This window comes from Diceros bicornis, chromosome 27 (assembly GCF_020826845.1).
Source record: "Diceros bicornis minor isolate mBicDic1 chromosome 27, mDicBic1.mat.cur, whole genome shotgun sequence".
Taxonomy (NCBI): Eukaryota; Metazoa; Chordata; class Mammalia; order Perissodactyla; family Rhinocerotidae; genus Diceros; species Diceros bicornis.
The window spans coordinates 27,260,772-27,282,748 of record NC_080766.1 but is presented as its reverse complement, the minus strand read 5'-3'; the positions used below and the strand labels follow the sequence as shown (position 1 = coordinate 27,282,748).

The 21,977-nt window shown below is 37.7% G+C and overlaps 1 protein-coding gene across 3 annotated transcripts in view; it reads left to right on the top strand.

Annotated features, from left to right (window-relative positions):
* The window catches only part of APP (amyloid beta precursor protein), a 258,874-nt gene that overhangs the window by 182,599 nt on the left and 54,298 nt on the right, over nucleotides 1–21,977 (top strand). For all 3 annotated transcript variants that reach the window (XM_058522959.1, XM_058522957.1, XM_058522958.1), the window contains 2 exons: nucleotides 13,398–13,526; nucleotides 14,430–14,529. In XM_058522959.1, coding sequence (XP_058378942.1) covers nucleotides 13,398–13,526; nucleotides 14,430–14,529 — 229 coding nt within the window. The remainder of the gene's footprint in view (nucleotides 1–13,397; nucleotides 13,527–14,429; nucleotides 14,530–21,977) is intronic.

The following is a 21,977-nucleotide window of genomic DNA, read 5'->3' as shown; positions in this document are numbered from 1 at the left end:
GCCTGTTGATCACTTCATGTAGAATTAGACCACATGTTTATTTGAAATAAAAATTAAAAACTGGATTAGGAAGAACTATTTTACTGTCCAAAAAAACCAGATTGTTGTCGCTTGATCCAAGGATTCCTGTTGAATTCTTACCTAGAAATGCATAAAACTCTCCCATGTAATAAAAACTGGGGCTGGATAGTCACAGGCCTGCAATCTTGGCATTACCTGCCATTTTTGTTAAGTTACCATCTTTGTCTGAGTGTTTCATTTAAATTTTCACATATGGCTTAACATGACATTTAGCTCGGCACCTTGGAAAATGCGAGAAAATTCTAAATCCCTTCTTGAGAACTTTTATATGTTGCCTTTGAAAGGCATAAATCAAGAGCTTGCCAGTTATTATCTGAGGAAGGTCATGTCTTACTTCTATTTGAGCCATAAATAAATATTTCTGAGATCTTCATATTTAACACACTGCCTGAAAAATATGAAATATTCCGTAAATGTTAGTTGCATATAAGGAATGAATTAGTCAAAGTGATTTTTCTACTATCAGCTATTGTGTGGCTGATATCACCTTCAGAACAATTAGCCCCTTAGCCCTGACCAAATCTACCATCCAGTCCCAAACTTCTCAGACATAGGATTCTGAAATAACATGGATTGTTTTCACACAGTCTCGTTGAAGCTCAGGTTTAATCCGTGCTTTTATCTATATTTTTAAACCCAAGCTTGGAAGTATCATAAAATGATGTTTTTGTGCAACTAGAATTCCTTGCTCTACTATGAATTTCTGTTGTGAGTCCCCGTGTCTGTGTGTGCTTTCTCTTCCGAATTTCCTTTTTAGTTAATTACATGCCTACTGTCTGATACACTGAATGGCCAAACTAAAATTGCGTTGTTTGACTCCTATTTAGAAATATATATATATATATATTTGGTTTAAATAAATACTTTGAATATTATAATAGTTAAATAATATTTAAAACAGCTTTACTTTCCCTAGGAATAAAAATAAAATACTTGTGTCTTTGCACTCAGGATAAACTCTTAACTCTCTTGAGGGCTAGTGACTCTTCTAAGGACCAGCCCCTTGAACTTTTTCACTTTCCTAAAAATTTCCTTGGAAAATCAACGAGTTACACTTTTTTTCCCCCAAGAAAAGTTACAAATTTCTTTTGAAAGTTACATCACACGTGGTTAACTTCCATCACCCTTGGAGGCCACTGAGCTACCAAACTTTTTAAGTACTACTTAAAGCTAACCTGTCGTCTTTTATCAACCAGCTATCTACAGTTGTGTGCTTCTAGTTTGTTACTTTATCGGAGTTCATATTCAATCAACTCATGGCCTCATGAAATTTGAGCTAAATACTCTCTGGGCCTCTTGTAATTGTCAGGATTCTGCTTCGTAGATGGAGAAAAGACAGCGATATTGCCTGGCTGTTCAACATTCTTTGTAATCTAAAGAGAAATTAGACTTAAGTAGGATCCTGTACAGTTAAACCAAAGTCTGGATAGGAATTTCTGTTTAAAATAAACTTTCCATTGTTGGCTTAGGTCTGGAAAAGCTTAGGAGCGCCTAATTAGTAAGAATTGAAATGTTTTAAAGATGAGAGAGAAATAACCAAACCTTTCTTTATAATTCTGAGATTTTTGGTGTCTTTACAGATACTTAGTCTAAATCTTCCATTAGACAACATCATATTTTCCTGACTTCAGCAACTTTTAAGCATTTTTAAGTGGCAGTGAGAATAAGGAAATGTTTTTGTGTGTATCCAGCTGTCTGTGTGCCAGTAGTGTTGTGTGGTTTTTTCCAGTGTCTCATGATTAGATCCATTTTATCCACACTAAAATTAATTCCATGCTTATATCTACTGCTTCGCACTCAGACTCTCAACATTTATTTTTTTTTTTAATTTTTTATTTATTTATTTTTTTCCCCCAAAGTCCCAGTGGATAGTGTATGTCATAGATGCACATCCTTCTACTTGCTGTACATGGGATGCGGCCTCAGCATGGCCGGAGAAGTGGTGCATCGGTGCGCACCCGGGATGCGAACCCGGGCCGCCAGCAATGGGGCGCGCGCACTTAACCGCTAAGCCACGGGGCCGGCCCCAATAATTTTATTTATTTTTTTCCCCCCAAAGCCCCAGTAGATAGTTGTATGTCATAGCTGCACATCCTTCCAGTTGCTGCATGTGGGACGCGGCCCCAGCATGGCCGGACTAGCGGTGCGTCGGTGCATGCCCGGGATCCGAACCCAGGCCGCCAGCAGCGGAGCTCGTGCACCCAACCGCTAAGCCACAGGGCCGGCCCAGCCTCTCAACATTTAATTGAGCAAAAATAATTTTGGCAGTTTCTTTAGCACCAGCACCCTTTCCTTTCTCATTTCTGAATAGTTCAGCCGAATGTTAAATTTTGCTGAGATTCCTGACAACTTCTTCATAGAATGCTTTGGTAGAACGTTAGTATAATGATTTGTGAGACTTATCCTTAAGGAACATGGTTTTGTTCCTATGTTGAGATTTTGGTGACTTCCATTTGGTGAATTCTAGTAGCAGGGCAATAAATATTCAATAAGAAGCAGCAATCATTGGAGAAAAATAAGAACAGCAATTATTGGCTGTTCAGTGGCAGGCAAACTAGTGATGCATGAGGAGGTGCCAAAGAAATCAATTTTTAGCCAATATGGGATGTCGGTTCTAATTAAATCAGTCTTTAGCCAACACGAATGTTGGTGTAACTATGTTTTCTAAAGCAAAAAGAAATTGAGGTTATTGGCTATTTTAGTTTTTATGATATTGCTAACTGCCCTTTTCTCTACAACCCATCATTTTCTACTGATTACTTTTGGTTGCAAAAGAAATATGAAGCATTTATGGAATGTATGTAGATAGCATATATCTCCAAGTTAAATTTGATACATCTGCATCTTAATATAATGGATGGTAAATAAGTTAAAAATTATTTCCTGAGTTCGTAATATGTGAAGGCATTGAGAGAGATGAGTACTAAGGCGTTTAAGACATTCTATCCTCAAGTTTCGAATATAACCAAAATTTTGTAACACTGATCAGAATGTACTTAAAAGTTAAAGACTGCTAGATTGAAAATCATCAATGAGAGATGTAAATAATTATCTCATACCTATGTATTTATTATTTATTCATTCATCATTCATTTATTTTTAGTGATTTGTATAAATTAGTGAGCACAAGGGAACGCATTAACTTGAGAGCTTTTAAGGACAGACCTGGTAACAAACAATGGATGGAAAGGAAAACAGGAGAATTAACGTTTGTTGAACAAAATCCTATAAACTGTTCTGAGTGGTTTGCATACTATTTCGATAAAGCCTCTCAGTAGTACCTCTTTACCTGGCTTTGAATCTTGACCAAGCTCAATAGACAGATCTTGCTAGAGACCAGCGGGAAGTGTGTAACCAGGGACACTAGTTTTTCTATGTTTAATTGAATTAAGTTAAATAGAAAACTAAGAAGTATGTAGGAAAGGCATTAGCTTGAAAGCTGTCCTGTGCTTCTGAGGCCATATTCCTCACCCAGATTCCCTCCATAGCAGAGGCCCTCCTAGTCACTGCCTTCCAAGTCGGAATAACTCTTCATAGGATGCTGTCAAAACATATAGCACCAGCATGTCATATTTCATTTCAGCAAAAATTGCATGTACATATTTATATGTTGATATGTATTTTTATTTCATCCTTGGAAGTGAAAACCATTATGAAAACATAAATATTTAGTTTTTTTAGGCAAATGCATAGCACATGATTTCATGATCCTGTGGTTGCTTACCTATCCAACGTTAGAGATATCTGCCTTACAGAATACATAGCAGCAAAGGATCTTCTCCCTACAAACATGTGTGCCTTCACACAGAATTACGCTTGGGTTTCAAGGAGTTCACTCATTTTGTGAATCTCATCCATGGATCAGTTTAAAGATCCTAGGTTATATTTGGATTTTTATAAGCTTTATCTTGAGTTTCCTTATGTTGATGTTTCTAATAGGTCAAGGCACCATGGTTAGGTAGAGTATGAGGAGAGGGTGAAATTAAAAGAAATGTAAATGTACATATCTTTGAACATGGTAACCAGTTAGAGGATTTGTGAAACAAAAATGCCAAAATTCAAGTATGAGTGTGCAAAATTAAAGCATATTGTTGTAACACTGTTTTAAAAGTCAAGAATATGTCACAATTTGCATTTGTCGGATGATCAGACCGTTTGACCAATCTTTCCAAAGGTATGTGGTATTTGAAAACATTTTTTGTTTATGATTTCTTCTGTAAGTCTGTGGGATTTGCCTTCTGGATTGCATTAATAATCTTTTTCATCGTTAAGAGCTTCAGCATGTTTTGCTGCTTGACTAAAGGAGGATTGAAGAGGTATAAGTCCAAAAAGTTTCTGGGCCTTCTTTGGTCTCAAATCAGCTGATCTAAGCTCTATATCCAATGTTGGTCCAAAAGCATAAGTCATGGGTTTGGGTCAGGTCCTAAATTTCAATTCTGTATGCTGTCTTCACTAATTTATAGCTGTGGTCTGTGAAACTAAAGGAAAAGCTATTTCCTCTGCTTTCAGTATTCTGACACCAAATATGTGGGGGTTTTTCCCTCACATTAAATAATTCTGACACTAACTACCCGTCGTTACCCACAGGTTAAGGGCTCAGTCCTACAAGAGTGCCCCCCCCGCTTCAGAAGCCAATCACAAGCCCCAGATTTTCACCAGTATTTCTGACTGACCAAGTGTAAATCGGGGGTTCCTGTGACTCACTTCTTGGGTTTGATAATTTACTAGAACAACTCACAGAACTCAGAACAACTCACAGAACTCAGATAGATGCTTTACTTAACTGTTAGCGATTTATTATAAAGGTTCGAACTCAGGAACAGCCACATGGAAGCGATGCAAAGGGCAGAGTATCGGGTAAAGGGTGTAGGGTAGGGTATAGGGTAAAGGGCATGCCCTCTCTGGGCATGTCACTCTCCTGGCACCTCAGTGTCTTCACAGGATGAGGAAGCTCTCCGAACCCCATTGTTTAGCATTTTTGTGGAGGTTGCGTTAAGTAGACATAACTGGTTAAATCATCGCCGCTTGGTGATTGAACTCAATCTCCAGCCCCCTCCTGTCTCTGGAGGTCAGATAATGGGGCTGAAAGTTCCAACCCTCTAATCACATGGTTGGTTCCTCTAACAACCAGTCCCCATCCTCTGGGAGTCACCTTGTTAGCATACAGAAAGACAGTCTGGTCTCTCCAAGGGGTCTTAGAAGCTCTTGTGTTGGGAACCAGGGACTAAGACCAAATATTATAACAAAAGATGCTCCTGTCACCCAATCACTCACTAAATTACAAGAGTTTTAGGAGCTCTAAGTCAGGAACTAGGGGAAGAGACCAAATATATTTCTTATTATGTCACAGTAACCAAAATCAATTATTTCTGAGAACTAGAAAAATATCCCCCCGAAAATTATGAAACCTACCAGATTTGACAAAAGGTCACTAATTTATGAGTGACAGGATTAAAACCACCCTTATTTTCTACTTTTTTTTTTTTTTTTTGAGGAAGATCAGCCCTGAGCTAACATCCATGCTAATCCTCCTCTTTTTGCTGAGGAAGACTGGCTCTGAGCTAACATCTATTGCCAATCCTCCTCCTTTTTTTTTTCCCCCAAAGCCCCAGTAGATAGTTGTACGTCACAGTTGCACATCCTTCTAGTTGCTGTATGTGGGACACGGCCCCAGCATGGCCGGACAAGCGGTGTGTCGGTGCGCGCCCGGGATCCAAACCTGGGCCCCCAGTAGCGGAGCTCATGCACTTAACCGCTAAGCCACGGGGCAGGCCCTCTACATTTTATAGTAGAGTATCAACACCTGTCTTTAATTCCCAGGTTTGCCGTTTATATAACCTGTAACTTGGAACGAGTCACTTAATTAGAAGGATTCTACCTCCTCCGTCTGCAGTTTGGGGTTATTTGTTCTATTCTTTTACAATTAACATTGTTCTAGCTTTTATTAGCCATAATTAGAAAAACAAAAGGATTAATTAAGGTTGAGATGAGATTGTGAAATAGAAGGACATCTTCCTCCCAAAGAAGATAAAAGAATGTTAGGATAGAATATATAGAAGCTTTGGTCCCTTGTCCCTGTTAGGAATTCACTTGCTTCCATGGGGAGGAGGGAGGGGAAGGGAGAGAACTTTAGGTTTGCCTTGATGCTGCTGTATTCTGTTACAACACAAAGCCAGAGCCAAATAGTAATCTTGATATGCTGGGAAGGGATGTAGCTAATGCCTCCATATCATTAAACCTTGAGAAACACTGAATAGGGGCAGACGCGAGAATCTACTGCCATTTTCTCTGTTGCTCTTTCAAGACTTCTATGTTCAAATTGGGATAGAATTGTCATTTGCCTTCATACTCATTTTAAACTGCAAAAATCGTTTATGTGCTCTTCTGAAGAAAGGAATATGGATGAATTTTGCAGTGGACTTTAAAAATTTAGCTCAACTCCTAGCTTTAAAGACGAACATGGCTGTGATTCAAAGATTCCCATGGAAGCTTCCCGACTGTTAATTTTTTTTCAAATTTTTCTTACAGCAGGGAGGGAGCATGTGAAATGCTGAGGCCAACATGGAAAATAAGTTCAGCCAAGACCATCTCAAGCAGAAAGAGGTTTAACTCTCTTAAGTGTGTTTTTTAAATCTGCACACAGAGATTTTATACATTCTACATTTGTATGCTCAAGATTTCTCAAAATCTAATGCGTGGAGCTGTGAAAATAATGGCCCTGAACCTATTCGTGAAAACAGAGAGAATTGGTTTTTCTTGATAGGTGATTAACTTCCCCCTTCACAGGGTTGGAAACCACTAGGGTGCAATTTAATGCTCCAGGAGAGGGTTTTCTGAATAAGTCCTTGTGACCTGGAGAGGTTAGGGTGCTCCCCATAAAATGACTCATTTACTTCCTTCTTCTTGGCAGGATTATGCCTAGGGCTTTTAACAGCTCTTGACAGATCATTCTCTCCCATCAGGAAGTGGTTTAAGGCACAAGTGTCTACTATGATAAGTTGCCAGTTTTCTAGATGGAGCATAAAGCTATGGAGTGGGACAATACGGCTGAATAGTCAAGTTTTAATATACCTCCCACGTGAACTGTGGAATAAAAAGCTACACATTCAGACCGGATTGGCATTGAGTCAGTCAAATGTGTGTGATTGATCCTAAGTCCAGGGGCACCAAATTTATGAAATTGCGTGAAAGAACCAAGTGCAAACAACAATACATATGAAAAATGTGGAAATTAATTTTTTTAAATTACCTTTTATAGGGAAAGGCCATGAAATTTATTTCTAACTTACCTACATCAACCTGACATCAAAACCCAAGCCATAGGAAGATAAACTATGACACCTTTTGAAATCAGTTAAATGAATCTTCTTATTGACACTAGTTTGAACATGCTGTAGAGTCTATTAAAAATTTTCTGGGAAGTATTCCCTGTTAGAACAGCTCCCTTAAGGACCGCAGCACTCTGGATGGATAGATCGAGTGGGGTTGTAAAATTGGGAATGCGTCTCTTCTTAGTAGAGAGATGACTATTTTCAACTCAGATATCATGAAGGGTGTATTTTACTGCTGTAACTACTTATGAAATTATATTCAACTCTAGGTTATTCGTTAATTTAATTAACATTTTTTGGCAACCACATTGTACCAGGAACTGTGTCAGCAGCTAGAGATATGTTATACTCTTGTTCCGAGAGGGGAAAATGGTTAATGTTTCAAAATGTAAGTCTTCTATTTTCAGGTTAAGTCTAATCCATTTTAGAAATACCTACTCTTAATCCTTGAAGAACTTTCTCTTTGAAATGATTTTATAAAATACAGCATGATTGTGAAGTGAATTGAGTGCAAATTGAAAAGTGCCACATCAGATGCAAATAGATACTTTGTAATGACGAGCTAACTCGTAACTCTTTCAGAAACAATAGTGACAGTAAAAAGGATTGGATATAATTAGTTCCCCTGGGACAGATCTTTTGCTTTTATTATCTCTATTTTTTGCTATACATTTTAATAATACGATTGGCATCCAATGCCAGTATAACCGGATTGTAGTATTAATACATAAAATATCTAAATTATGAAATGAGGGAAATTTGGCAGAAAAAAAATATTACTAGTTACAGAAGATGTAAAGACTTGAGAATGACTGAAATTATATGCATAGAGGTTCAACATGTTTCTTAATCTCTACTTACTATCAATATCCTTATGATGAGCCGGTGAATTCTTATGCTGTTTTTCTAATCATGTGAATAATCCTGTCTTAAATATAAGTATTATGACAATAGAAATAGCAGTTACTTTAAGAGAATATATTTCTATAGAGATACCAGGTATTTTTTTTCCTATCACTTCTGTATGAATATTTCTCTGTTTTTAATTAAAATTTTAAGAAGTTCATCTTTGTCCTAGCATAATGAAATGAAACTCCCTAAACAATCAAGATTCCCTTTTATTCTGCAGTACGTGATACAGCTCTAGAAATAACTGGTTTTAAACCTTGGGAATTTTGTATGCTGGCCAGAAGTCGTAAAGGGAATTATTCTTTATTTGAATGAAATGTGCATGAATCATATACCAAGGTAGGGCTCTTTTTTTTTTTAACCAAATGCAAGTGAAAGTATAAAAACACAAGGAAATGTTATCTGTTTTTCTTCCTTAACTAAAAGTAGTATTTGTTCCTGAGGTGTAGACGTTAACTGCCATTTTATTTGGTATGCTTTATCTGCCTACTCCAACATAAGAGCTAATCTGATTTTTTTTTTTCATTTCTAAGAATGATTCTTAGAAATGTGTTTATATGAATAAATCAATCAAGCAGAACCCTGTAATTCATTTATTGAGGGACACTGTAATGTCTTCCTGAATTATCTCACCTCCCGGGACGTCGGCGTTAGGAAGAAAAGGCTTATGTTTATATAGAAGAACGCACAATGTGTATCTGAGCTCACATAAACAATGATGAGGTCATAGCTTACTCTGGGCTCATAGGACTCATTATCCTTGCAGAAGCTTTGTTCCCTGGTAGAGAGAGCAAAAGCCACGCTGAGGCCTGGGGAATCACGAGAGCCTGGTGTGCCACTGTTTCCTTGTCAAGCTCTACGGATTCTGCTGGGGAAGTTAGGAATATATTTCTGAAGCATATAAAGAAATGTTGGTATTAAATGAGATGAGCGATTTTAAATACGTGAACGCATTCACCATTTAATTTTCCGTAGACTTAGAACCAGAATCCATACATGTCACAAAAGCCTAACTTTTAACTAATACCTTTAATCTTTTTCTGGTAATCCTAAACAGATTAACAGAGTTCCTTTCTATCTTGGTATTTCTCTTCCCTCCGACATATGAGCTAAAGCATAGCAGAGTGCCAGAAACCAAGGACAGCAGTTGAGAGATTGAACAGGCCAAATCTGGTGGGGCTTCTGCACAGTTAAAAGAGTGGATATTAGCATGTCGCAAAAGAATATTATCTGAGCTTATAAGAGCTAGAAATTCAGGCGAGAACTCCTTGAACAGAATCTCTTTTCTAGCCATTCAATTATTTCTTTCTGTTTTCAACTCTCTGAGTTACTGTGTAGAACTGTCTTTAGCTTGGTCCATTTTCGAATTTCCTTGAAAGGCAGGATTACGTTCAGTGATAGGAGAACGGGCTCTGGAGCCTGAGAGCTGGGCTACCTGTTCTTGCTCTACCAGTGACTAGTTCTGTAACTCGCTGTGTCACCAGCTACGTCAACTTCAGCCTCCTTTGTGCCTCGTTTGCTGTATCTGTGAAGTGGGAGTAGCAGCTGCACCTCTGTCATAGGATTGATGTGAAGACTTGGTGAGTTGTTACTGTCGGCTGAAATAAAGAGTCTAGGTCGTGCTATTGAAGGAGTTTATTCAGTAATCAGCGTGAGGAGTTCAAACCCTGGGAAATAGTTCAGCAGAGTGCTCTGATGGAACTGCTCCAAGGGGTGTGAAGTTAAGTGCAGCTTATCTCTCTTTCACAAAACAGTGTACATGCAGGTAAGAGGGAAAGAAAAAAACTTATGACTAGATTTCATATATGTCAAAAAAAAAAAGGGATAGAGTATATCTGGGCTTTTCTCTAGATTATACATTGAAGGCAACATAAACAAGAATTTCTTGGTTAGTCATCAAATGAGTTCAGAGATGCTGATGTTTTCTATGCGTGGAGGGAGACAAGGACCAGAGTCGTTAATTCTTCCCTCAATCTCTAAGAAATGCAGCTAGGAAATGTGAGAGCAAGCTACTCTTTATCTTTTCCTGTTGTGCGTCTGTCCAGCTGGCATCTGCAGTCATGAGGTGTGGGGTTGCGAGGTCATTTTGACGCAGGCTGAAGATGGCCCGCACGGCTGCTTCACAGGACAAGCATGGATTTTATTGTACCGACTTAAAGCCTATGTGGTTTGCTTGTTAGATTCGCCTGTTAGACCAGGGAGAGGGGTTCCAAAAATCTGTCCACAATGTGCATAAAGCACTTAAAACACAGTCGCATTCATGTAAGTCAGTAAGTTTTGAGCTATTGCTTAGAGGAAAGAAAAGGTGGGAAAAGTTGGAGGCAAGGACTGAGCAGAAGAAATGAATGTGTATTGAGTACCTGCTATGGACTAAACATTATGCTGGGTAACTAACACGGAACATTTTTAATCCCCACGTACCCTATACGAAAGATAATGTTATCTGAACTGAACAGATGAGAAAATTGAGGCTTAGATAATTTTGAGAATCTCATTCATTTTACAATTGATGTTTATGTTAATAATCAGCACATGGGAATGTAGGCTGTTTGTGGTAGAAGAAAAAGGGAGACCTAGATGGTACTTAAGAGAAATTACCTCCCCATTCTCTAATTTAAGATTTAGCTTAATGCGGTAATGCCAAGGCCAATTTGGAGCCATTACAAGCTGGTTCATATGCTTGGTTGTGACAATCCTTTCAGGATAAAATGCCTTATAGAAACATTTGTAGGTGATTATCTGCAAAGAAAAGAAAAATAGAAGAAGAAAAGAAAGTTATGATGAAAAGTAATGCTATGTTTAATTGAAATATTTTTTCTTTTATGAGCTTTTTAGAAATTTCTTTTTCTTTGAAACAATAAAACCTTTTCAAGAGAAAAAAACTGAAATAACAGCAACTAAGAAAAGACAGTTAAGCCAGTCAGCTGCACAAGTAAGGGGCAGGGAGGGACATTATGGATAAATGCAATTAGCTGCAAGCCGTTCTGTTTGCAACCTTGGAAGTATAATTGCTATAGAACTAGAGGGAATTTTTTAGGCTGGTGTTGAATAACAAGCAAGCATCAGGGGTATGTAATATCCTGATATTGCACAATCCTGCATATAAAATATTTGTCACATTCAACAATAGTCAGCCTTTAGTTTCTGACCTTTTAAAAATTACCTTTTTAAAATTAGTATGTATAAACCTATCATTTTTTAAATATATATATTATAGATGTAACTCGTCAATTGTTATCTCTCTCTACGTTTCTTCTTTGAAGATTTAAAAGACCATTCTCTGATTTGTAGATTCAACCAGATTTCATAGCGCAAATGAGAATTATAATGATGTGCTGTCAAGAGCTATGTTTCAAGCTGTGATGTCTGCCTTTTTTGAGATTATGGAGAAGCACATATCTTCTAGGATAAAACAAATAGACAAGGCAGATGAGCACAGGTTTTTTTTTTTTAATTGTATTTATTTATTTGTTTTCTAAAGTAGGAGAATGTGGCCTGTGGAGGGCAGAAAGCAAGCAAGTACAGAGCACCCTCTCTGAGTCAAGCGCTGTGTCCTGTGTAATTCTTGATAAAGAAAGACCAAATCTGGCCCTGAGGGATTTCAAAGTTGAAGACGGCACTCAGAAGCATAAATAATTTAATAGACTGCGTTCAGTGCAGTAATGGGGATTTGCATAATGTTTCATGAGATCACAGAGAAAGGGCACCATTTCCACCTGGGTTGTCAAGGAGGTGGCCCCTAAGTTAAGCAAAAGGAGACGGGGAGGCACATCCCATAAAATACTGGAAACTCCCCCACCACCACCACCACACACACACACACACATACACACACCATCTCTCTGAATAAATTCTGTACCTTCCAACTGGTTTTCAAGGTGCCCATGACTCAGATTAATAATAACTAGGTTTGCCCAAATGGCAAAATTCTATTCCTGACATGAACTTCCATAGCTGATTTTTTTGTTTGTTTTAATGAAGAAGTAATGGGTATCTATGGAAATCATTTTACAAAATCACACAGAAGCATGCACACAGCAATGGGGTTGTTGAAGACAAAGGAGCCTTTGTCTTTTTTTATTAGAATGAATGTTCTCAAGGAAGACTGGAATAAAAATGAAATGGAACCAATTAGAAAAAAATAGAAGCACTTAAGAAAAAAACTTAATTGTTGCTGAGAGAATTAGCATCTGATGGCGTAGAAAGAATTTAATTAAATTTCAAAGTAAAATAACTACAGTTTCGCCTTGGCCTTTCTCCTAGAAAATAAAATGTCTCTTAGAGCTTATCAGTTATTCCTTAGACTACAAATTAGTAGTGGTTAAGTTGCCTATTATTTTTCTCATTTTGATTATTATACTGTTATATGCTACTGATGACGGGATTATTTGTGCAGCCTTACTGCTGAGATAGCCATTAAGACCATGCACATAGAAATGTAGTCTCATATATGCCCCTGTATATGTGGGTGGGAAAAGGCAAGGACCTAACTTAAATCTGACAGATCCAAAATCAGCTCTCCATCTACAGCAGAATGCCGCTATTTAAAAGGAAAATGTTGATTAAGGAGGACAGTCATTATATATGTCAAATGCTAAATGCTCTTGAGGAAATAAAAAGTGCCCAATTGACTAAGTAATTACCCGTTAAGAAAGGAGTGGGAGAGGGACCAGCCCCATGGCCAAGTGGTTCAAGTTCCACGCACTCCACTTCAGCAGCCAGGGTCACGGGTTCAGATCCCAGGCACAGACCTACACCACTCACCAGCCGTGCTGTGGCGGTGACCCAGATACAAAATAGAGGAAGATTGGCACAGATGTTAGCTCAGGACTAATCTTCCTCAAGCAAAAAAAGAGGGAGATTGGCAACAGATGTTAGTACAGGGCAAATCTTCCTCAGCAAAAAAGAAAGAAAGAAAGAAAGAGAGAAAGGAGTGGGAGAATTGTTTAGAAGGGAGAATTGCAAAAAGATGACCAGGAATGCTTTTACATCAAGGGGTGAATCAATGGGACTTGTGACCCAAAGAAGCAATATTTTGTGCAAACCTAAAAACATTTTTTCACTTTTTCCCCACAGCCTCGTCATGTGTTCAACATGCTAAAGAAGTATGTCCGTGCTGAGCAGAAAGACAGACAGCACACTCTAAAGCATTTTGAACATGTACGCATGGTGGATCCAAAGAAAGCTGCTCAGATTCGGTCCCAGGTAAGCACAGCATGTGATAATCATCTGCAGAGTTGACAGACCCTTGTTCTTGGTCTTTGAGTTGGATCTTTAGGTATTCTCCGAGTAGCTATGAGTATTGTACCTCTGTGGCAAGAGATCTTTAATACCTGGTAAATTCCAAAGGCTTGTCTTAGAGCAACATGTGGTTTGGCATATTCTGAATTACAAAAATAATAAGGAATATAAAAATCTTAAGGGTCTATGGGTACTGATTCTTAAGGAACCATTTAAAAAACTCTCATGACTAAAGTAAAGGGAAAAAAGGTTGTATAAACCAAAACCTCTAAAACTGGTTCAACTAAATTGTGACAGGCAATCATTAACTCCATTGGTACCACACTGCTTGGATATAATATGAGCTTAAATGAAGCCCTACAATAATAGATTTTATACTCCTCCATTCCCAAAGGTTGAAACCTGAGATCTACCTCTGGAAATCTGAAATTTTACATTTCCTTGAATAGAAGAATTTATAAATATATATATGCATATCTCTATCTGTATCATTAAATATCTAGTCAAATTGAAATATGTTTCTATCTATTGGAAAATTTGCAAAGAAATATATTTAGGGCATCAGAGGTTATTTAGGGAGCCACAATATTAGTAATCAAAGTTGGGCAGAAAAGATCTTTTTAATTGGCCTTATATTTTATGGTTATAAGCATACAATATAATACAAAGTTTAAAGCGGTTCCAAATTTAGAGAAGAAAAAAATAGGAGAACAAGAAAAATAAGGATGCCCTTTCAGGTTAGAAGTTCCAGCACCATATTGGTAGGTTTTATTTTGGAGGTTTGTATCTGCTTGCGGTGCTTGGTAAGGAAAATAACTAGTTCTTACTCTGGAGATGATTACCTGCACCTGTCCTCCTTTGATGCAGGTTATGACACACCTCCGTGTGATTTATGAACGCATGAACCAGTCTCTGTCCCTGCTCTACAATGTGCCTGCAGTGGCCGAGGAGATTCAGGATGAAGTGGGTAAGTAAGCTGTTGTTTTGATGCTATATGTATAAACGTATTTTCCCCTGTAGGAGAGAATCAGGGAACTGAGTTCATCTGCATCAGGAATCACCAGTGCTTTAATATGTGGAGGAGAAAAGAACAGATTCCCTTTTACGGTAAAACTCGAGAGGAATGGAATTAGCTCTCCCGTTAGCAATTGCATCCATTCCTAACTATGCATGCTTATAAGACTAGAGGAATGTGGCTTGACTCATGGTATATTTGTGTAATAATGAGCCACTTGTTACTGGATTATACTTGTCAGCAATTTTCCTCTAATTTAGTCCGTCTTGTACATATCATCTTATGATGCTTTGGTACTTTACACTTTAATAAAAACAACACTTTCTTCATCCTTTAATTGTTTATTCCCATAATTTGAGGAGTGGCATGATATCCCATTATACAGTGAAGGAGCTCAAACTTATAAGTAACTTACTTGCACGTCTCACGCATATCTGAAGTAGCACAGCAAAAGCACAAAACTGTGACATCTGACTTTGAAGTGATTGTTATGTTCGGTAAGTCACAACTTTCTTTGATTGCCCCCCAACCCCAGAGCCATGAGTATTCTCAACCACACTGTTGTTTAAGCTTAATTAAATATGTGCCCACTATCTTTCATTAACTTTTATTTTGAAATCATCATACATTCACAAGAAGTTAGAAAAATAATTCAGAGAAGTCCAGTGTACACATCACCCACTTCCTCAGTAGTAACATCTTAATAGCTATAATATGTCACAATACGCATCATAATACAGTCAAAACCAGGACACTGACGTTGTTGCCCACTATTTTTGTGTCCCTACTTTTTCTAATGACAACTTTAATATTCAATATGATTAAGTTCTCCCATTTCTCTTTTTCTGGGAAAGGAGTCAAGTATCGCATAACATAATTCTCCATAAACCCGCAAAATACCCGTATTTGTTTGACTTTGTCTCACAAAAGTGCATAGATAGCAGTTACGCTAGTGAATCCTTGAACATAAAGCTAATGTATGTCTACTGGAGATTTGGTCCATAAACTGTCAGCAGATAAGGAGTGTGTTTGTGATGTATCCCTCCCCATAACGAATCTTGCCTTTTGTTAATCAGGTTAGAGACAAATGCAGGTTATCTGAAATCAGAATACTCGAGATGTTGTAGGTAGGCATACGTGTTACAGGAATTCCTCCTTTGAAGTGCCCGGAACACTGCTTGGCTGACTTTTTACATTTTTTGCCAGTGCTGTTCTATTCTTTCTTTTTTAACTTAATATTGCCTTGTGAGTGTTGATGATATTCTCAAGTATTAAGCATATATCAGGTGATGATGGTCTGTTCCGTACTGTGTACTAATGGGTGGAATCAAGTATACTTTAGGCTGCACACTGGGAAAAGAAACTTCATAATGTGTCATCTAAGCTTTTGTTCTAAAGGGAGAACCCAGTGTTGATCATCATCTTAGGAGGATAGCCAGTTGAGTTTTCAATCTACACCATGGATTGAAGAGGGGATTTCCTATTAATTTCTCACTCCCTTAAAGTTTCTTTAAGAAATGAATAATACTTGTCAGATATATTTGTAAGATAGAAATTGGTAAGGAACCTTTAAAATACTGTATATTAAATAAGTGTAAGAAAGTCCTCCAATAAGTTGTAGAAGGGACAAAATCAAAGAAATCATCACATTCTTAATGAACTGACACTTATTTTCCAGATGAATGTATTTTTGCCTTACAGCTATCTAATCAAGCCTTTTTTCATATGTGACTTCAAGTGAGGTGTTGTCAGTAATACCAAACTATAGAAGAGTGAGCCATTGCAAAGTACTAGAAAGTTGATGACCAATATTTCAGTTTCACCCAGTAATTATGATTGAATTGTTCTAATTAAATTATCAGAACATTTTGTTCAACAAGATACTACTGAAAACAGTGACCACTGAGTCACACTTCCATGGAACAGATAGTGATTCAGATATCTTGAGTGTTGCAAAATGCCCAAGGATAGGGCTACACAGTAAACTTCAAATCTCAGTGACAGGAAAGATATTCAGATCATTAGAATCATGGAATTTTTTTCTTAAAAAAAAAAGGAATGCTCACCTATTAAGTTGGATTAAGAGCATGTTATTTTTAAAAATATTTTTGTCATTCTAAATATGCTAGATTCCAAATCCTGAAAGATAATCTTTTTTTTTAATTGAGGTCATATTGGCTTATAATATTGTGTAAATTTCAGTTGTACATTATTATATTTCAGTTTCTGTATAGACTGCATCGTGTTCAGCACCAGTAGTCTAGTTTTTATGTCTTCCTTGCCTCCATTTTTAAGTGGCCCTTTTCTATAGAAAGAGAAATGTGGATTAATGAACTTACATTAATTAGACCTGTGCACCATTTGGGCTCCTAACCGCAAAGCTGAAGAGAGCTCAGTGGGGAGAATGGCTTTTCTGGATTGAGCTTAGTTTTCTTCTGTAGTTGTTCTTCATTTGAAGGGACACTTAAAAATAACTCACTTTCAAAGCAAGAATATAGATAAAACAAGATTGGCCATGGGTGCTAATTGTTTGAACTGAGTGGTGAGTATTTAGGGGTTCTTTGTGGTATTCTCTTTACTTTTGTATATGTTTGAAGTTTTCCATAATAGAAATTGTTGTTTCCCAGCTTACTTTCTAAGATCTTCACAGATTTCTTCCAATGTGTGTCTTGTACATTTAATAGATTCCGATTGAATGCTTTTGTTATTAGTCTGAATGGCATTTATCTTCCATTTTGTATATAATCAGACTTTATATACCAATCAGACTTGCACTTCAGTGCAAGTAAGAATACTAAAAGGAGAGGATTGGAAAGTACCTACAAATGCATGCCTTTTATGTAAAAGTTTGTGCCTTATAAATGCAGGCAATTAGGATATGTTTAATGCAGTAAAACATCTGGAGAGAAATACAATGGTTTTAGCAAATAAGTGTACCAGGTGCTCTTGAGATGAAGGGTTTTTACCAATCTGAGCAACTGCTGGTAACTTTAGTGACATGGGTCTATCTGCGTCAGTTAATTTATGCTCTCCTAAGGGTAGAATTCTCTATTGTGGATGAAAATGAGGAAGAAGCTTGCCACTCTAGAAGAAGGAAGAGTGAAAGTGGGAATTGGCATCACATTGCTGAGAACCATAAAGTGTAACTGACTAGAGTGTAGAATTCATCATGCCAGCAAATTCCAGCTCTGGCCTTTTTCACTCCTTGTGCTTTCCCAAGGAATCCCATCTGTTTATGTTACTTTACTGTTAACTCTAGTAAATCCCAAATCCATAAGTCTAACAACAGCCTGTCAACTGAGTCTCAGTGACATACTCCACTGTTTCCCACACATTTCCCAAGCTCTGATCAATGTGTATAAAGAACTTGTTGTGTCTCTCTTGAAATTTACTCATTTTACAATCTCAATTATGGATTCTCCCAGTTGTCCTACACTTACCCATGATGGTTTCCTCTCCCTCACGCATGATTCCTTATCAGTCTTAAGTCCTGTATAGTCTGCCTCCTATATTCGTGTGGAATGCTTGCTCTGTACATCCACTGTTTTAGCTCAGATCCTTATCCCTCTCACATGAGTTTCACCAGACTCCTAACTAGTCTGCTTCTTGTCTCACCGTGGTCTCCTCCTACCCAAATTCTTCTTCAGGGCTGCCCGAGGTCCCTGCTAAAATACAAATAACACCTGCACGTGGTTCTTCCTTGCTTGAAAAGTGGCATCCTTCAATATTCCATTGAAATGTCCATGCTACTATAAACCCTTGAGTAATTTGCATGGGGAGCAAGAGAGCAGAGCTGGCATTTAAGTTATATAGCAAACTAATGAGTATACATTACTGATGATGTTGGTGGTCCAAGTTCTTTATGAAAGCTCACCCCTGAGGTTCAGGGCCACCACATATAGATGTGGCAGGTGGTTTAGCAGAAAAGTACAGACTGACATTCATTCTACATCCCACTGATGGAGCTAAGCCCTCTGGCATGGGCTGTGTCCACGTGAAGCAGGACTGTCTTGTAACTCACATGAGTGCAGCATGTGAGATAGTGACAACACTGGTGAATTCAGTGATAGCACCCCCAATTTACAAGTAAAGAAACTTAACCTTAGAGAGAGGTCACTAACTTACCTTAACAGATAGTAAGGTGAGGAAAGTGGAATTGACCCAAGGTCTGCCTGAGCCCAGAATTCATGCTCCCTCAGTGTCTAAAGCACTGTGTATCCACCTCTAATACCATACTCTACTTGGCATTTAATTATTTGTTTACACGTCCATCAACCCCCTGTGAGCTCTTCCAGGCCATGTCGTGGTCATGTTTGTATCCTCAGGATCCAGCAGAGGCCCTCGTACTTTGTAGGTATTAGTAATCATAGACAAGGTTGAAGCAGATCCTCAGGTTGCAAGGTAGATGCTCCTTCACTTAGGTTGATCAGGTGGACTCCTCCATAACCCTAAAGACCCTCCCTGAGCTCCTTCCTTAGCACCTACTGTAGGGTTGCACAAAACAAATCTCTTTCCTCGGCCGCAGCATTTTCTAAAGCTGTAATTGATCAAGCCGACAAAATGGGTGCAGTTGACAAAGCTATCAAAATAAAGAATAAAGCAAAGTTCTAAGGACTGCAATTAATAACATTTTACGCCATTGTCCTATATCAATTCCATGACACTCTGCTATTTGGTTATCTACCCAGTTCATATACTTTAACACTTGATTTATTAAGTGTGTTGTCCGGTTTGACTGTCTCGTCAACTACCGTCTAAGGCTGTTTATTCAATGTGCTTCACCGATAAGTGTGAATTATCAAAACTGCCCTATTAGTTGTTTTGTAAAAGCTTGCCTTTTATTATTTTATAATAATTTTTCCATTCAGTATGAATTATTATGTACAAGCTCCCAGGCACACTCATTTATTATTTAGTGTTTTCCTTTTTTAAAAAAAAATGTTATTTACATGCAAATTATGAAGTTTTCTTGCAAAGAAAGGCTTAAGGCTTTGTTTGTAGAGGGACAAAATCCCCTTATTCATTTAAAACAGCTGTTTAGGACTTTTTATTTTTTATTCCACAAATGAGAGAATCATTATTTTACTGAAAATTTGCCTCCTCTTCAATGTCCATATTCTGTTTTAATCATCTTTTAACTCTTCAAAAAAGCAGAATTCCTTCATCTCTACTTTTGTTCAGCTCAACCTTTGCTTTGTCAAATTGCTATTTAAAAATGATTGGATTTTTTTGCCCTTTGTAATCTTCATTAAATCTACGCTAAAAGGATTCTATTCTCCTTCTCTTGGCACTGAGGTTATTTATCAAAGTGCTTCATTTTGCAGGTACCTCAAGGGTAAAACTATTGTAGCTTTGAATTCAGAGATGGCTGTTTCACAGAATGCTGTAATGGCCAATTTATGAGAAAGGCAGTAGGAAGGAAAGGGAGAAGGAAGGCATAATTGATTCATACCCTGGTTTCTTTTTTTTTAGCATTGAAAATTAATAAAAACATGAATTATTATAAACCATATGGTGGAAGAATCTCTAGTTGAACAAATCCATAGTGAATGGGGTAGGATTGAAATATGTGGCAAGAGATCAAGAAACTTGTGCTAATGAAAGAATGCTTATCATTTTTTATTACAATTTGACTGTGGCCTCTTGATAAAACTTTCTACTCTTTGGGAAAAAATACAGCATCCTTATTTCAAGGACAGTGTTTCCATTCTCTGTTCCTAATAAACCTATTGATTTTTGGATTTAATGAATCCAAAGTAGTCTAGGTTTAAAACAGAATATCTACAGCACTTGCCAGACCAACAAAATGGGACATTCATTACTACTGAGAATTTTAAGTATCCTTATGTATAATTGTTAGTCAAGGAAGGGCATCAAGGAGGAAAAAAATCATGAAAGTAAATAAAGTGAGAGAGCTCTTAACTTATTCTGCTCTTATTCTTTGTTTTTCATAAGACATGACTTTCGAAGGTATATAGATTTTCTATTTTGTAGCTGATTTAAGTGTTTGAAAACAAGAGCATTTTTTCATGTCATAAATTGCCAGAGACATGTTCTTCCTCTGGTTTTATAATCATCTCAGAGCTCCTTACTCATACTTACTTATGAGTATGTTTGTTTGCCTACCTCTAAATGTGCATCTTTGTCCCTCTGTTAGCAAGACAGTTACTCTTCCAAAATGGAGCCACTCATTTTATGAATGAGAAAATGAAAATACGTTGTCAAGTGAACCTGTGTATAAGCATTTTAATCTTTAAAATGGGAAAGTATACTATGACAGTAGCATCTCAGTTTTCTCATGCTTTGACTGCCATGTCTGATATGTCTCTAAACAGCAAGATAGAGATGTGTTAACACCTCTGAGGTGCGTACCTCAGACCCAACTGGTCTGTAAACAGTCTTAGGAGGTTACAGCCTATACATGTTTATCTCGCCCATAGTGTGGCTAGTTTAGTGTTTTGGATACGTTTAGCTCTTTATTTGGATATGATATGTAAGCTGTCTTTTTCTTTCTTGGGAGTTTAATTATTGATTCTGTAAATATGTCTGTGTCATCCAGATGATCTGTGGAAGTCATTGATAAGGTCCTTTAGAAGTTGATGTATGTAACTTGGCATGTGTAAATTATTGACATATACATTATTCAGAAAAATGGCATCAGATATATTTTATTTTCTGTATTTCTTTTTGTGTGTGTGTGAGGAAGATCAGCCCTGGGCTAACATCCGTGCCCATCTTCCTCCACTTTGTATGGGACGCCACCACAGCATGGCTTGCCAAGCGGTGCGTCAGTGCGCGCCCAGGATCCGAACCGGCAAACCCCAGGCCGCTGCAGCCGAGCATGCGCACTTAACCACTTGCGCCACCGGGCCAGCCCCTTTTCTGTATTTCTAATCCATAATTTTAAAGGAAAAGTCAATCCTTTAGCAATATTAAAAAGAATATACTTTCTATGAAGAAGGAAGGTAAAAAAGGTTTCATTTAAAACAAAAAAGTGGGGCCGGCCTGGTGGCGCAGCAGTTAAGTGCACGTGCTCCGCTTTGGCAGCCTGGGGTTCACAGGTTCGGATCCCGGGCATGCACCGATGCACCACTTGTCAAGCCATGTTATGGCAGTGTCATATAAAGTAGAAGAAGATGGGCACAGATGTTAGCCCAGGGCCAATCTTCCTCAGCAAAAAAAAACAAAAAAAAAGAGGAGGATTGGCATTGGATGTTAGCTCAGAGCTAATCTTCCTCGGGGGAAAAAAAAAATTTAAAACAAAAAAAAGCATAATCTCTACCATTCTGGCAGAGAAATTGTTGGCATTAATATGTATAATTCAGTGCAGTATATTGATCTTGTTTATTGTGATCCAAGTGGACACCTTCAGTCATTAGATGATGTAAATATCAACTACA